The 17120-nt window shown below is 53.6% G+C and overlaps 1 protein-coding gene across 1 annotated transcript in view; it reads left to right on the top strand.

Moving 5' to 3' along the window:
• Window positions 1-952: 952 nt before the first annotated feature.
• The window catches only part of ITGA9 (integrin subunit alpha 9), a 240981-nt gene continuing 224813 nt past the window's right edge, over window positions 953-17120 (top strand). Inside the window, exons 1-2 of the mRNA XM_040964761.1 lie at window positions 953-1375; window positions 16533-16660. Coding sequence (XP_040820695.1) covers window positions 1191-1375; window positions 16533-16660 — 313 coding nt within the window. The 5' untranslated portion in view covers window positions 953-1190. The remainder of the gene's footprint in view (window positions 1376-16532; window positions 16661-17120) is intronic.

A 17120-nucleotide genomic window follows, 5' to 3' on the forward strand; every position in this document is an offset into this window, starting at 1 on the left:
AGGTTTAACTATTTGGAAGGTAATGTAACGAAGGAGGGGGAGAGAGAAGAGAGAGAGAGATCTTTGATCTACTTATTCCCTCTCAGGATGGTCACAGAGCCAGGCCTGGGCCAGCCTGAAACCAGGAGCTTCCTCCGCGTCTCCCATGTGGGTGCTGGGGCCCAAGTACCTGGGCCATCTTTCCCTGCTTTCCCAGTTGCACCTAAAGGAAGCTGGATGGGGCGGGGGGGGGGGGGGGGAACTAGAACAGGTGTTTCTGTGTGGGATGCTGCCTGGCCAGGCTTAACCCACTAGGGCCACAGCTCCAGCCCACAGCCTTCCACTGGAGGAAATGATTCACGGACACTGAGGAAGATTGCCAGGGTGGTAAGGAGTAGTGGCTAAACGGGCCCAAACTTTGGAAGAGGAGTAGTTCAGAAGGTAAACTTTGTGCTCTGTAATTTACCACAAGCAAACACACACACACGCTCGCGCGCGCGCGCCAAGCCTGGCACGCACGCGGAACTCCAGGACTGCGTTTCTGGCCAGGGCCCAGGTGAGTGTAAGACCACACTCAGGGAAGCCCTTGAATTAGTAATCCCAGGAGTAGTACTATGTCACTAGCAAGAGTACTTGCCGCGGAGTGCGGAATGTCACCCCATCCCGCACCCAGGTGGGGGCCTGTGAGGCCGTGAGGTGCTGAGGGCGGGCGGAGGGGACTGGGTCATTTCTGCCATCCTAAGTTCCCAGGGGACTAGGTCACTCCTGCCATGCAAGCTCCATCCCCGTCCCCACAGCGCCCCAGCGGGTCCAGCCCGGTGTCCGGGCGCTGCGCCGGGGAGCGCGCGGTCGTCCTTAGGGGGCGCTGCCGCACCGTCCAGCCGGGGCCAGCCGGGCCGCCCACCCCGCGGACGCGCCTCTCTCCTCAGTCCAGCGCCGCCCGGCCCGGGACCGCTCTGGCTCCGAGCCGCGCAGACTGCTCCGTGGGTCCCAGGACGCCGCCCGTGCTGCGAGCTTCCCGGGCGCTGAGCGCTCAGGCTCCCCCGTGCCGTCCGGTCCTCGTTGCCGCCCCCGGCGCCCTCAGCGCGTCCACGCCTCCGAGCAGTGAGCTCCCTCCCGGGGGAGCCTCCGGCCGTCGGCGGCCCGCGCGCGCTCGGCGCCCTGCTCGCGGGGCGGAGGAGGAGGCGGCGGAGGCGGCGGCTCGGCCGGGGATGGGCGGCCCGGCGGCGCGGAGGGGCGCCTGGGGGTTCCCTGCGCTGCTGCTGGCGCTGCTGGCCGCGGGCAGCCCTGCGGACGCCTACAACCTGGACCCGCAGCGTCCCGTGCACTTCCAGGGCCCCGCCGGCTCGTTCTTCGGTTACGCGGTGCTGGAGCACTTCCACGACAACACGCGCTGGTGAGTGTCCCCCAGCGCCCCCAGCGCGCTGCCGCCGCCGCCTTTCCGGCCTCTTCCGCGCCGCCGTCCCGAGGGGACGATTTAAATGTCTTGGCGGCGCGCGGCTCGGCCGCCGGCTCTCCGGGCCCCGTTGACGCCCCGCCGGCTTCCGCGGAGCCGGGACACCTCCTCGGGGTCCAGGCCCAGAGGGAGGTCGTCGGGCGGTATCCTGGCTCGCCGGGCGGGACTCAGCTTCGTTCTGGTCGGCAGAGTTCTCCCAGTCCCCCCCGCTGGGCCGCCTGCCTTCTCGGGGCGCGCCGGGGCTGGCCGGGTGAGCGGCCCGGCGGCACATCCCTGCCGGCTTGAGGGAAGCTGTGTGCGCGCTGGGGTCGGAGAGCGCAGCTCCAGGGCTGGATGTGAAGGCTCCCCACAAGGTCTGCCTTCCTAGCGGAATCCAGAGACCCTGGGATGCCCCGAAGGACCGCCCTGCCTCCGGGGCTACCCTGTCTTTATCTCACCTTGGCCATCAGATCTGCACGCCCCAGGTGCCAGAAATTTAGAGAGGGACCTGATTCTGCAAAGGTCAGGGAGTCTTTTTGCCCTCCTCCACCCCAGAGACTTGAGGAGGGGTGGACCGCCATACCCAACCTCAATCTGGAGGGAAAGACACGGTCTTGTAAGAGAGAAGTTAGGATGTGGATGTTCTCTCACATTCAGGGACATGTCCCTGTCAGTCCCTGGTGACACTGAACTGGAGACTGTGGCATGATCATCGTTGGGGTGCCAGGCTGAGAGATGGTGCCATGGTTTGTGTGGAGAGTCCTTGGCTGTGAATGGAACAGAGGCAGATGGAAAGGGGAGGTTTGTGTATCTGAGTCCTCCAGCGTTTCGGGAGGTTGGGAGTGTTAGCGATCCTGCTGCTTAGGATAAAGCTGCCTCCAAGAGTACTGGGTTGCACAGTCCTTGTGCAAGCCCCTGTCTGTTCCTGAAGTTGCTGAGTTTAAGTCCAGACCATCTCTTCCTGCCCTTGCCACTCTCTGCCCTCCCTCCATGAAACAAAATCAGCGGGACCCCTGTCTTAGGTTCCCCCAGACTGTACTGTGCTGGTCTCCCAGGCTGGGGGAACTTGACACCCAACATGGGGAAGGGGAGCTGCTGCAGAGAGGCAGGTCCCAGGCACCCATAGCCTTCGGGTGGAGATTTTTGATGGCTAGAGGGAAAGCACCCATGCCTCGCCTCCTGGGTTTGCACGGATGACAGGTCAGAGCATCGCCCACCCCTCAGCCGGGAGTGAGGCTGACCAAGGCAGGTGTTCTGCCTGCTTTGTTTTTGAAAAGTGGATGAGGAAGAGCTGTGTGCTGTGGATAGATCCGCCAAGGGCAGGCAAAGGCAGACCGCCTTCAGCTTGGCACCCAGGGTTGGGAAGCACGCGTGGGGGCCATGGGCAAGTTGAGCTGGTCCAGGCAGTCTCTGCCTGAGTGTTTCCAGGGTGTGAGATGCTGGTCCCAAAGTGTCCCCTCTTGTTCTGCTCCGGAGGCTGCTGCTCGCATCTCCCTGCAGACCTCCAGCACTTGATAAGGCTGAATCCTTTTCTCCTGTGCAGATCCCTACCAAGACCTTGGCTTGTGCTGTTGCATTGGTTTTCTTAAAGCAGTTGCCGTGCATGTATAAGATTCAGACCATGTGGACCTCCACCTTCATGTTTAGCACTGGAGTTGCTTAATTGGCTCAAAGACGGGTGCCTTTTCTCCCTTTTTAAAAACAAAGATTTTATTAAGGTAGATTTGGAGATCTATATCTTCCATTCACTGGTTCACTCCCCAAATGGCCACAGTGCTGGTGTTGGGGCTGATCAAAAGCCAGGAGCCTGGAGCCTTTTTCTGGTGTCTCAAGTGGGTGCAGGGACCCAAGGGCTTGGACCATCTTCTGCTGTCTTCCCATTTACCTAGGCAGGGAGCTGCAGCAGAAATGAAACAGCCAGAACTCAAACTGGTGTCCTCGTGGGATGCTGGTATCACAGAGGTGCTTGTTATGCCATGGTACTGGCCCCAATTGTTGGTTTCTTCCTAGTCAGTCTTCGAGCCCAAAATCTTTGAAAGATTTGTCTATTTTTTGAATTTATAGAGATTAAGAAAGACAGAGAAGATCTTCCATTTATAGGTTCAATTCTCAAATGACCACAATGGCCAGAGCTGAGCTGGTCTGAAGCTAGGTGCCTTGCTCTGGATCTCCCATCTGAGTGCAGGATGCCAAGAACTTGGGCCACTCCTCTGCTGCTTTCTCAGACCATAAGCAGAGAGCTGGATCAGAACTGAACCAGCAGGGACACGAACCGGTGCCCACATAGGATACCAGCAGCACAGGGTAGAGGATTAGCGTGTTGAGCCATGGTGCCAGTCCCTGAGCCTGGTCTTCCAGCTTCACTTGAGATTCACGCAGGTTTTCCGCACTTACTGATCATGATAAGGAACAGCATGGATAAACATCCTCACAGCTAAGTCCTGGCGGACATCCTTGATTATTTCCTTAAAATAAATCTCCGAGTTTAGAGTTGTTGGGTCAGAGAGCATGGAGTTGAAAGACGTGCCCTGTTGTATTCGGCCAGTGCCAGCGGAGCGCAAGATTTGCTTCGGGGATCTGCGTCCTCTCTTCAGGCACGAGACTTGGCAGGAGTGTAGTGAAGGCTTGCCGTAACGCAACAGAAGAACGTGGGCATTTCCACGGGGGTTACCCTAGAGGGTGGAAGTCTGAGTGGGCAAGGAGGGGCAGTGGAACAGACCGCGAAAGGGACTGGGGTGTGGTGACGTTTTGAGAGACTAGTCAGGCCAGTTGTTAAACCTTGCATCTTTTTAAAATTGTTTACTCATTACATTTATCAGAAGGAGAGAGAGAGAGCGTGTGTGCAATTTATTTATTTATTTCTCAAATGCCACGACAGCTGGGTCTGGGCTAGGCTGAAGCAGGAGGTCTGGAATGCCATCCTGTTTGGGGGGGGGCGCATCAGGGACCCATCCATGGGAGCTGTCCCCTGCTACCTCCCTCAAGCTGGAACTTCAGCTCCAACCCAGGTCCTCTGCTGTGGAAAGGGGGCTTTTCTTAGGGGTGTCTCAACCATAGAGCCCAACAGCTGCGCCTGTGTCCTTCTTGGAGGAATTCTTGCAGTTTCTTCACATGATAATTTGTGACTGAAGACATCTGCTTCCTCTGACCACCTGTTTTCCAGGTGATGAAGGGATGTGCAGAGAATGGGGAGCCCAGATGCCAGGTGGCAGAGCTGTGGGTCCTGTGTGTGCCCACCTGCATGCTGTGAACAGGCTCAATGCAGCAGAGCGTCTGGGGGGGCTCTGTCTCCAGCAATGTTTGTGTCAGTTTGTATGCAAACACACAAGTGACTCGGTTTCCTTTTGTATTTTTTTTTCTAATGACGCCCAGAGGGTGTCTGTGTGCCCAGAGCCAGCTTCCTCTCCTGTGCCTCCCATCCTTGAGTCCTTGGCATCATTTGAACAGCAACAGGAGTGCCAGGGACTGTGGACAAAGCCCATTTCTGTGCTCTTCTCGGAGACATGGACCAGTTCCTCAGCTTCAGGGCCCCTGACTGTAGCTTCCTGTGTTAGAAATAAGTGCAGCCCAGCTTGCATCCCCCACTTCTGCTTCCCTCCTCACAACCCAGTCCCGCAGCCCATACCCCTGGTGTTCCGGAGTCCCACAGTGGCGGGGTGCACTGGCTTCCTTTCTGGTGACATGCTTCCTGCCCCCCCTCTCTGGGGATGTGGCAGGATGCTGGGCCCCAGGTTCTCGGAACCGGAAAGATGCACTTGGCTGTTTGCTTTGTTGAGATTGTCCGAGCATCCTTCACTGAGGCATAGGAGGCGATTCATGATTCAGGGCCAAGGAAACCGGGGCATTAAGGCTGAAGATGGAAAAGAACCAGGGAGACAGTGCTGGACAGTGCAAGGTCTTTGCCACCAAGCCAGATGTGTTGCTGTCTCAATGAAAATGCTAAACAAGTGGAGACTTCAGTCCCCCGAGTCTCCCTGGCCAGCGCTCAGCAGCTGCCTGTGGCAGTAGCTGTTGGATCAAGCTATATGGAGAGAGCTGTTGGGGTATCCATCAGAGAACAGGAGTGGTTTGATCTGATGAGAATACCTGGACCACCCAAGGGGCTGCTTTCTGTTTTGCCCGCAAGACCCTAGAGGGTGCCCGTCTGTGTGCTGAGCTGAGGGGCAGGGATACGGAAAGGTCATGTGTCTCCTTACTGATGGCAGTGCGAGTCTGATGCGAGACAGGTACAAGACTTGGGCTGCCATCTGGAAGGCTTGTCCCCACGTGGCCAGGAGAGATTCCTGGCAAGGGAAAATGGTATGTTAGGAGGGGCCTGCTGCCCTCCTCCCACCCCCCAGCCCTGCCAGGAAAGCTTCCAGGGAAGGTGGTGGCGGTCCTGCCTTTTTGTCATGGCTCTGGTGGGGAGCTTGGTGCCAGGTTGTAGGGAAGGCAGTGGGGGCAGCTCTGCTTTCGTGCCTGGGTTTTGGATATAGGATTGGCAGAGCTTGCTCCCTGTTCATTCCACAACATCTTGGGCTGTTTGGGTGGGGGTAGTACACACAGGAGTTCCAAGCCTAAGCGAACCCAGAGGCGTCTTCTTGGGACTTCTTGGGGGCGTGGGGGTGGCTTCTGGTGTGGTGCTGTTTTCCGAGCTGGTGCTGAAGTCTAAGGAGAACCTTCCAGGGCCAGGAGATAGACGCTCCTGAGCCTTGAGTGTGGGAGTGTGAAGGGCCAGCCCTTGGCCAGCTCTACTCCCTGGTGATAAGCTGCTCTACAGGAAGCTGTCTCCTTCTGATAACTTGTGTCCTGATTTGTCCCAGCAGAACGTGTCTGTTACATTTATTAAAAGCAATCCCTGTGTTCTCAGAAAGCATTTACTTTCAAGGGATGTGGGTGTAACTGTTAACAATCAACATGAATTGCACGTGATGGAATCTGTTTGGTGTGTACCACGGTTGGATGCTTTCACGGGGGTGATGTTCTTTAGTTGGAGCTTGGTGACAACCTGGGTGCATGGTTTCCAGATGGCTGGTGTGGAAACCGTGGTGTATATGCGTGTTCAGGTTCACTGCAGCCTGAGAGACAAGGACACACATCCTGGGACTTGCCGAGACAGACCCGGAGTAGTTACAAATGGTGTAGTAACACCAATAGGGGAAGAAGCAGGGTCAGGTGGGAACGCTCTTGACTGCCCTGGGAATCTGGTGAAAGTCTTAGCTGGCATCCAGAAGTGGCTGTGACCAGGGTCAGGTGGGGACCTCTCTAGGGGAGAGTGTGGCTCTAGCTCCGCCCCAGCAGCAGGGGGACCTGAAGGGGCCCATCACCTGATGGTTCCCTCATCCCTCCCTCCGCCTGCCTCTGCACAGTCTATTGTGCGCACATCAGGCAGGTAGGTGATGTCCTGCAGGTGTGATGGAGGCTGGCTGTGCTTTTGTTCCTGGCTCCTTGTGGGAGCATTGGCCTTGCAGAGTGGTGGAACTGGGTCAGAAACAGCCCTGCTGATGTCTCTTGCTGTGGGAGAGTGACGGTAGGGGAAGGAGCTTGCCTGAGGTGGAGTCCCCAGCTCTCTGAGACCACTGAGCCTCATAGCTGAGTGAATTCGGTGGCTGACCAATGCAGAGTAAGATGTTTTATGGTGACCTTCCTTTTTGCCAGAAGGGGCCCATGGGCAGTGAAAGTGAATCCAAGATTGGGAAAAATCCAGAGGCCTGAAACCACCTGTCTCCATGGTCCCTGATGTCTGCTTGTTAGGGCAGTAGGCAAAAATTTTGCAGAGTTTGGGGAGGTGATGGTGGCAGCCGTGTGTGTGTGTGTGTGTGTGTGTGCGCGCGCGCGCATGCGCGCTGGACACCTGCTGTTTGCCGTGTGCTCTTCTGTATGTTGTGCCCACATTGGCTCATTGACCAGGGTGTCACAGTCTCTTCTAGTCTCTTCCAGCATTTTCATGCATCTGTTGACACTCTGCCTGTTTCCTAAAAGGAGCCGGATAGCTCCTATTATTGGCGACCTGCTGGATTATAAAGCCCATGGTCTTACAGGCATCTTTCTCCTCTCTTCTCTTGCTGAGCCAGGGAGCAGGTGAGAGGTCACCCCATTGTGGGGAGTCCTAGGTTCTAGACAAATGGTCTCCAGTTCAAGGGTGGAATGTAGAACTCACTGGCTTGCCCCATTTTTTTCTTGGAGGAGAGAACCATCACCAGCAGCCAACAAGAAGACAACAGGTTTCTAGTTGGACCTTCGTGAGGTCCATGGCTAGAGTTTCATTGCTCATGCGGTGCTCTCAGTTCTCGTGGTTCCTTCAGCAATTGCCCCCACACAGAATGTCTGTGAAGGCCCCTGCTCCAGGCCAGGGCAGCTGCTGGAGGCCCCTTCACTTCCTGACGACCCCAGCGTGGTGCATCGCCTGTGCTTCTGCTCTTGCCTGGTGTACATGGAGCCCACCTACTGTATCCTCTGACTTTGGCTTCTGCTGGGGATGGCACCTCTGCCATGCCTATGTGTACTCAACCTAAGGGAATACCAGGGGGAGGACTGGTGATTGTGGCCAGCCTTCTAGAAATTCTTTCTTTCTTTCTTTTTTTTTTTTTTAAAGATTTATTTTTATTATTTTTTCATTGGAAAGGCGGATATACAGAGAGGAGAGACAGAGAGGAAGATCTTCCGTCCGATGATTCACTCCCCAAGTGAGCGCAACGGGCCGATACTATGCCGATCCGAAGCCAGGAGCCTCTTCCGGGTCTCCCACGCGGGTGCAGGTTCCCAAAGCTTTGGGCTGCCCTCGACTGCTTTCCCAGGCCACAAGCAGGGAGCTGGAAGGGAAGCGGGGCTGCCGGGATTAGAACCGGCGCCCATATGGGATCCCGGGCGTGCAAGGCGAGGACCTTTAACCACTTGCGCCACCGCGCCGGGCCCTAGAAATACTTTCTGTGTGCTGAGGGTACTGTGCTCACAGCAACTGTGATGCAGTTGGGGCTGCTATTGAGAGACAAGGAGAAGCCACGGTTGACCAGCAGGGAAATGGCAGACCTAGAATTCGAACCCACATGGGCCTGATTTCAGGCTGAGCTGGTTGTTCCAGGGTCAGACTTGCCTGCCAACCCTACCTTTGTACCCTGTCCAGCATGTCACACATTCCTTTTTTCTGCTTCCTTTTTTTGCAGACGAAAGACTGAAATGCAGACATCCTGGCCCCTTTGCCATTCTGCCATGTCCTTTTGTGCTTTATCCCTGCCCTGGATGCATTTGCTATTCTGTTTGTTTTAGAGATGAGGAAGAGGAGGGCCTAAGAGGCTGGGAGACTCATCTGAGGTCCTACAGCTGGAGTGGAGCCAGCCGACATAGGAGCGGGACTCCCAGCATGCTCTTCAGGGCTGTTTCCAACAGCCTCAAAACAGAGCCCTAAGTACAAGTTGGTGAACCTGGCTCATGATGAGATTCCTTTGAGGGATGTTGAGGAGATGCGGTAGCCAGAGAAGCCCTGGCCGTGGTTCTCTGCTCTAGGATGGGTGATGGCCCAGTTCCGTTCAGAAGAGGCACGCCCTCTTTGGGTGAGTTGGTGTATAGGATCCATCTGATGTTGGATCTGTTACCACAAGATGTCTATGAAGCAGCCCTAAAATTTGTTGCTTCATCCAACTGCCGTTTGTCAGTGTGTGATCCTGTGATTGGCAGTTTAAGTTAGACTCAGTCAAGTGGTTCTCTTGTACCTGGCTGTGCTTCACCATGTGGTCAACTTCTGGGTTAGCTGGTGGGTGTAGGCTGGCTTATCCCAGCTCACCTGGGCTGTGCCCATGGCAGCTGGGGAGGGTGTCAAGAGGTCAGGAGCAGTTGTAATCTCTTGAAGCCTCGGAAGCCAAACTCTGGTCTTTTCTGTCTCATTCAATTGGCTAAAGTTACGGAATGAGCACATATCAAGAGCTGTGGCTGGAAGCCTGCACCTCTTGACAGGAACTGGAGAGGGAGGGCAGGAATGCACACAGGGTTGAGGTCATGGCCACTTTTGTATCTACTGTTGGATGGGACAGCATCCTGGTCACCCCTGGATTTTGGAGAACATTTGAAGAACCTTATCCGAGGTCACACAGTTTGTGACAGAGGTGGAATTTGAACCCTTTGTTACTGTCCATGTTTCTTACGTTTCATTACCTAGGATCCTGCATTGCAGGTATAATTGAGATTTTAAACCCCTTAGGAAAGATCCACTGCTTAAATTCCTAATGTAAGAATGAGAGTTTTTGAGCTGTTCGGGGTCTCCAGCTCCATGGGGTAAATGTTCGTCCCTCTGGGAGTGAAGGGCTTTGTGTAGCTAGGGTGGCCCTCCTGGCTCCAGCCTCACTGTATGCAAGCCTTGGCTAGTTTCTGCCAAGTTGGGGAGCAAGTCCTGGGGTTCCCCCATGGTAGACACACAGGGGTTGACTTCAACGTGGGTAACCAAGATGTGAGTCCCTGGGGAAAGCCCTGGCTTTGGAGGAAATGCACAAAAGCAAACCTCATGGGTTTCAAGGCTGTCATCCCCTGTTGCTGTCCTCGGTTGGGCTGTAATTTTGCCCTGTGGAATGGCTGCTGTGACATTTGTGGGGGAAGGAGGGAGCCGTTTGAGATGCTGTCAGTCCCCGGTCTTCCCCACCGAGGCAGCTGTGGTTCAGCCCTGCTTTGCTACCTGTTCTGCTGGGACTTGACTCACAGATTGTCCTCAGGTTGGGAGAGAGAGATTCAGCACCAGCAAGGCAGCAAGGGTGGGCATCAGAACAGAGCCCTTGTGGCAGCCAGAATTTGGTCATGGTGGTGGTGGGGTGCATGCACTGGGACACAGACACCCTGAATTCCACCCCAGCTCTCTCACATTCCAGCAGTGAACTCAACCCCTAATAGTAGAATACACAAAGGGGCTGCCTGTTGGGGTTGCCTGAAGCAAGGAATCAAACTCTTGGGGGCCATGACTTCCTTGGCTGACGCACAGATGGGCCCACATGTCCCAGGCCAGCTATATCCATGTTTTGGAAAAGCAGGCAGGTGATTGAAACTGACACCTTGGATCACTTGAGCTCCGAGGGAGGGGCGAAAAGGCTTCCTTTATATCCCAGACCTCAGTCTGTGCTTGGGTTGGGGGGCAGCTTCCAAGTCGGAATTCCTCAGGCAAGGTCACGTGTGTGAGCAGCTGGCGCTGGGACAGACAGTGGGCTCTGGGGATCCTCCGGATTTCCTCTGTTTTCTGGCTTTAGAAGTACATTGACCAAGGGCACTACTACAGGGCATGGCTCAGCTGAGGCTTTTAAGATGTGCTGTGGGCTGGGGTAAGTGCCATAACCACTTCTGCCTACCTGCTGCCCTAAGTGGGGGTAATATTGGTCATCTTCCATGGGATTGCTGAGGAAACTAGATTCTGCGCATAATGAACCGAGCCTGATGGCCTGCAAGCTTCATGTGCCTGCTGCCTGCTGGTGGCTTGATGAGAAGTCCATAATCCTGAGTCAATCAACAGAAGTGATGCAGCATCCTTCCCTGGGGATGGGTTGGAGGAGTCAAGCATTACAAGGGCAGTCTGTTCAGCATGGCTCTGAATGAATAGATTCTGTGCTGTCAGGACAGGGGTTTGTGTGATAGTCCTGGAACACGGCAAAAAGCAGTCTGATTTAGTGGGCTGGGGTTGAGGCTGCGTTTATGCCAACCTGCAGGTGTCCTCCGTGCTTCTGGATTAAAGAGCATGCTTGAAAATGAAGCAGAGATGAGAATCAGTGAGGCATTTATTTATTTATTTAAGAGGAAGAGGTGGAGAGAGAGGAGAGAGGAGGAGAGAGAGAGATTGACTGATTGATTGATTGATTCTATCTGCTGGTCCATGCCACGAATGGCTGCAATGGCCAGGACTGGGCAAGGGTGAAGCCAGGAGTCTAGGGCTTCATCCGGTTTCCCATGTGGATGCAGCAGTCTCAGGACTTGGAGCATCCTTTGCTTCTTTCCCAGGCACATTAGCAGGGATCTGGCTCAGCAGTAGAGCAGCTGGGACTGGAACCAGTTCCCATTTGGGATGCTGGCACCGCAGGCTGTGGTTTTATGCACTGTACCACAGCAGTGGGAGCACTATTGATGGGAGCCTAGTGGCCAGGGTGTCAGGGAGGACAGCCAGGTCCTTTTGTATGGAGTGCGCAGAGGTGAGAAGCGCGACCTTGCCTAGATAGTCTCAGGGATGATTTGGTTGGTAGGATGTTTGAAGTGGCCATGTTGTCTCTAACTCAGAAGAAAATGCCAAAACCACCGGGCTTGTCTGGGACTCGGTGATCTCTTTCTCATGGCACCTGCCTGGCTAACAGCCAGCTGAATACACTTGAGAAAAGCCATGCTCGTAGGCTGGCCACTGTCAGAGGCTTGCCAGTTGCCAGCTCCGGGTACCCAGCAGCTGCAGAAGCAGCCATGCTGTTTTGCAGAGTAGAGCTACAAGCCCATTCTCCATGAGCCACTCCTGTGTCTGTGTGTCCACACACATTCATATCCCTCCCTCCCTTTTTCGTTACTCAGTGCTTGAGCAGAGCCTTCTCACCTGATTGCAAGTTTGGATCAGAAGGCTATTAGGGTTGGGCTGAATCTGGAAGGAGATTGTCCAATGGGTCTCATCTACACTTTAGTTTTTTTTTTTTTAAGATTTATTTATTTTTATTGGAAAGTCAGATACACAGAGAGAAGGAGAGGCAGAGAGGAAGATCTTCCATCCAATGATTCTCCCCAAGTGACTGCAATGGCTGTAGTTGAGCCAGTCTGAAGCCAGGAGCCAGGAGCTTCTTCCAGGTCTCCCACATGGGTGCAGAGTCCCAAGGCATTGGGCTGTCCTTGACTGCTTTCCCGGGCCACAAGCAGGGAGCTGGATGGGAAGTGGAACTGCCAGGATTAGAACTAGCATTCATATGGGATTCTGGCACGTGCAAGACAAGGACTTTAGCTGCTAGGCCATTGCACCAGGCCCTCCACTTTAGGTTTTGATGTAAATTCTGTCCCCTGTCCATCTGATCTCTTGGCTGGGGGAAGTAGTGCCTAGAGGTGAAGCTTTCCAGGGTTCCTTCCTTCCTGAACAGCCTACAAAATTTGTGTGTGTTTGTGTGTGTGAATTTGAAGCAGTGTTGCCATCTGAAATATGCAGTCTCCGTGCTGGTCTGAGGGCAGGTAGACCAGCAGCCTGCTGTTTCTTGTAGCTGTTTCTTTCCCTTTGGCATGATGAACTCTCAACCTGCCTTGTTCTTTGTGTGTTGTATAGTATGCATTGGTTTCAAGCGACAGTTATTCATTGTAGTGGGAACGGTGTGGAGTGGGCACGAAGTGTGGGTTGTCTACCAGCAGAGGAGGCGACACAGGTTCCCCAGTTCTTGGGGGTGACCCAGGGAAAGGCCACAGATGCTCCAGCTCAGGGAGAGGCATCACACCGCTAGCCCTGCTCCTTGGTGGAGACAGCTGGCTCTGTGGCCAGTTTTGTAGCGAAACTGGGGCGAAATCTGGGCTTCCAAATGTGGCTTTCTCTCCTCCCTGGGGTTTTGCTGTGCCACTGTGCTTTTGGGTAGAGTAGCCAAAGGCCAACAGACCACCCCCTGTGGGAGAGTAGGGCCATGTGGTCTGTTGGGAAGTCTGTCACTGAGATTGCCAAGGGGCTGTGGGTGCCAGCCCTGCATCTGCTTGGCAGTGTTCCAGCTGTGCCCACCATGGTGAGGCTGAGAGTTTGAGCTGCCCAGCACAAATCTGCAAAGAACTGCCCAGGACATTATGGGGGGCTGCAGGGCAGCCTCTGTGTGTATGTGTGTCCTCTAATGGAGGCATGGCTCCTGTCATACTCCAGGAATATCCTTCCAAGACATCTTAGTGTCATTGCAATTGAATGCCACATAGACTTCACCAAACATAGGTGTTGGTCTCTGGTTGGTCCTGGGCAGGGCCCCCTTGCTGCATCACAACATGGGGAGGGTTTCACGTGCATGACAGAGCCAACTGCTAGCTCAGGTCTCTCCAGCGTGGAGGCTCCAGCCTTGTGAATTCATCATTTTCTGATAAGCTCCCAAAGGCCCCACCTGCAAATCTCATTAACATGGGAGTTTGGGGAATATATTTTCAGCACGTGGATTCTTGAGGTTACATATTCAGATTGTAGCAGTGCCCTCCAAGGATGCTCTGGGAAGGGGCCCTCCCAGGAGGCCTGACTTTCCTGGGTGAGAGAGAAAGGGAGGGAGGGAGGAAGGGAAGGAGGAGGGGAGCAGAGGGGAGGAGAGGGGAAGAAAAATCATCTTCTAGTTTACCCCTTTATTGGCCAAGGCTGGGCCAGACTAAAGCCAGGAGTTTCCTCCAGGTCACCCACGTGGGGACAGGGGCCCAAGCGCTGAGGCCATCCTCTGCTGCCATGCTAGGAACCTTAACAGGGGATCTGGATTGAAAGTAGAGCAGAAGGGACTCAAACCAGTGCCCCTTTGGGATGCTGGCATTGGAGGCAGTGCTTTCCCTGCCACACTCCAGCACAGGCCCTGGCAGTAAGAATTGAGAGGCTCCACAGCTCTTGTGGTGGTGCTTGGCACTGTGGTGTCTCTGATCCCTGGTAGCGACAGTGTGTGTCCGTTGTTGTCTCTGCCCAGCTGAGGTCTCATTTGCAGGGTTCTACTGTTTTTGTACAACATGGAGGCCTTGTGTGTTCTCCCCACGCCCAGTCAACATGTGGGTTGGGGGTTGGGAAACAGTGTCATTCAGAGAAAAGGGTAGGGCGACTACATCAGTGATGTAGGTGGCTTACAGTGCAGAGTTTGGTGCTGGGCCAGCTTTCTGCATCTCCAGGGGGCTGTGTAACCTTGGCTGGATGCCTTGTCCTCACAAGTATTGTGGAAAAGGTGTCCTGTTCCAGGGCCCATGGGAGATGGTCTGTTCTTGCAATGTATCACATTCACTTATGGAGTGAATTCCATCTCCCATCTAGGCTGTTTGGGATGGGGAGCAGCCCGTGTGCTCATTGGGCAGTGGTTTGGAATTTTTCTCTTTGAACTTCTGTGTGGATTTTGTTTAAAGTCTCCTTGTACCAGACCTTTCTACTTGGCTCCTGACTCAGCACAGACGCTGCCTGATTAGTGTCGCTGTGTGTTCTCTGCTGTAGATCTTCGCTTGATGGCTTTGCAGAAACAGTGTAGGGCTGGAGAGTTCTTGAAGCATCTGGAAGGGACCCTACTGCCGTCGCCTCCCTCCTCATCCCCTGTGCTCCGCATCCCTTCGGGCCCAAAGCCTTCTTGGCATGTCTGGCTCTTGCCCTGTGGCCAGGGAAGGAACCTGTTAGGGGTGGGGCAGATACATGAGGCAGAGCTTCATCCTTGTCCCAAGACCAGCTCTGGCTCCATTTCTGCGTGGGGATGGATGTTGCTTGTGCTGTGGTACTACTATGTATTTCCTGTTCTCTCCTAAATGCACACATTGCACTTGTCGTCAGGTGGAGTGTGATGATTAGAAGGGAAGGGGGGAACCAGAAGATACTTGGTACCTCTAAGTTTCCTCTCGAGATTGATTTATTTGGAAGGCATAGTGACACAGGGATTGACTCTATTTTCTGACTTCCTAAATCATCCCAGCAGCCAGGTTTGGGCTAGGTGGAGGTCAGGAGCCAGAGACTCCGTCTGGGTCTCTCACGCATGTCACATGTCGGTCAGCTGCCATTCTTTCCAGGCGCATTAGCAGGAAGATGGATTGGAAATAGAGCAGCTGTGACAAATACTGGTGCTGCAATATAGAATGTGAGTGGCCGCTCAAGCCACAACACTAGCGCCTAGATTTCCTGTGTTCATTGATGTGAAGCACATATCCAGAGAAGCGCTCTTATCAGGCAGTTAAGTGGATTATCGCAGATTTGGGGAAGCACTGCTCAGGTTGAAAGATGGCCTCTCCTTAGCCCTCTGAAGCTGGTTCTGCCTTGTTACACTCCCTGCTCTTCCAGCCGTACTCATCATCCTGGCCATTAACACCTGTTACTTTAGATGAATGGACCAGATAGCATAGTTTTCTGTTTGCGAGGTCTGTCTGTATGATTAAAGGTGACTGGTGTTCACCATATAGAGTTCTGTTGTGTTACTCTGAGATTATATTAGGTTATTACAGGGTTCCGTGTTTTTACTGTAGAGGTTTGTTATGTTGCTGTAGAGTTCTGTTGTGTTACTGAAGGATTCCATTGTGGTGTTACAGGGTTGCATAGAGTTACTGTTGAGATTTCCTTCATTGTAGAGTTCTAGTGTGTGTTACTAAAGGATTCTGATGTATTATTATAGGGTTCTATAGGGTTTCTGCAAAGATTTACTTTGTTGCTATAGAATTCTGTTGTTGTTACCATAGGGTTCCATTGCGCTATTCTAGGGTTCTGAAGTGTTACTGTAGAAATTTGTTGTTTGCTATGGAGTTCTAGTGTGGTTACTATGAAATTCTTCTGTGTTACTGTAGAATTCCGTTGTATTGCTATATCCCACTTATCTACTCTACCACTGAGAGGCCTTGGGGTTTCTTTTTGTTTTTGGCTATTACCGATTCAGCTGTGAGCAGTTGTGTATATTTCCTGGTAAATATCTGTGTGTTTCTGGTGGCTGTATTCCTAGAAATGGAATTACTGGGCCGTGGGTAGGTAGGTATGTATGTGTGTAGCTTTATTAGAAAGCACTGCACAGCTTTCCAAAGTGGTTTTGACAGTTTATACTCTAAGAGCAGTGGATGAGCCTCCTTGGCAGTGCTTGGCATTCCCAGTCTTGTAAGTTGTGGAGTCCTTGTGAAGTGGTATCCATTTGGATCTCTCAGATCACTGATGCACTTGAGTACCTTCTCGTGGATGTGTTGGCCCTTTGGTCACCTTCCTTCTCAAAGTATTTAAGTCTTTGGCTCATTATTCTATTAGTTTTGGCTTTTTCTTACTGATTTGTTAGGAGTTCTTTACGGATTCTGGAGTGGAATCTGTGTTGTATGTTTTCCCAACCAGCTTTGGAACTTTGAATGTACTTGGAGAAGATCTAACAGGATCCCTGGAGGACCCCTTGGTGCCTCCTGGCAAACATTCACCTGGCCTGTCTGTGGTTGGGTGAGGATTTAATGACTTGCCTCCTATTCTCTTGTGCTGGGTTGTCACAGATAATCCTTTCCTTTTGATGTGCAGGGTCCTTGTGGGTGCACCGAAGGCAGATTCCAAATACAGCACTGCTGTGAAGTCCCCTGGGGCTGTGTTCAAGTGCCGAGTCCACACCAACCCTGACCAGAGATGCACTGAACTGGACATGGCTCGAGGTGGGTGCTCAGTGCTGTCCAAGTGGCAGTGGCTACTATGTCCTCATACATCACTCCTTTGCTTCTCCGAATGGCCCGATCCTGCTCATGTGTGTGCCCTTCCATCCACCTGTCCATCCTTGACATGCTCCCTCTGACATTAGCTATGAAGCACTGGGGTGTAGCTGTGAATAAACACATTAGGAACCTGTTATCCTGGGCCTTGACACTTAGTGGGCAAGAGAGAGATTCAGCTAGGTAATTGAGTGGGAGCAGGCCAGAGGGAAGCCAGGTATTTGATGTGAAAGGCCTCTCTGGGAACCTCCCTACAGGCCTGGAAAGATGCCTGGTAGTTAGCCCAGCAGGCCCAGGAAGTGGAGCATCCAAGCAGTGGTGTGCCACTGGGAAGGCAGAATGGCCAGCAGTGGGCAGGGGACAAGGAGCAGAGGAGGCTGGCCAGGTAATCTGGGCTAACCAGGGG

This window comes from Ochotona curzoniae, unplaced genomic scaffold (genome assembly GCF_017591425.1).
Source record: "Ochotona curzoniae isolate NIBS_2020 unplaced genomic scaffold, NIBS_Ocur_1.0 contig_1302, whole genome shotgun sequence".
Lineage (NCBI taxonomy): Eukaryota > Metazoa > Chordata > Mammalia > Lagomorpha > Ochotonidae > Ochotona > Ochotona curzoniae.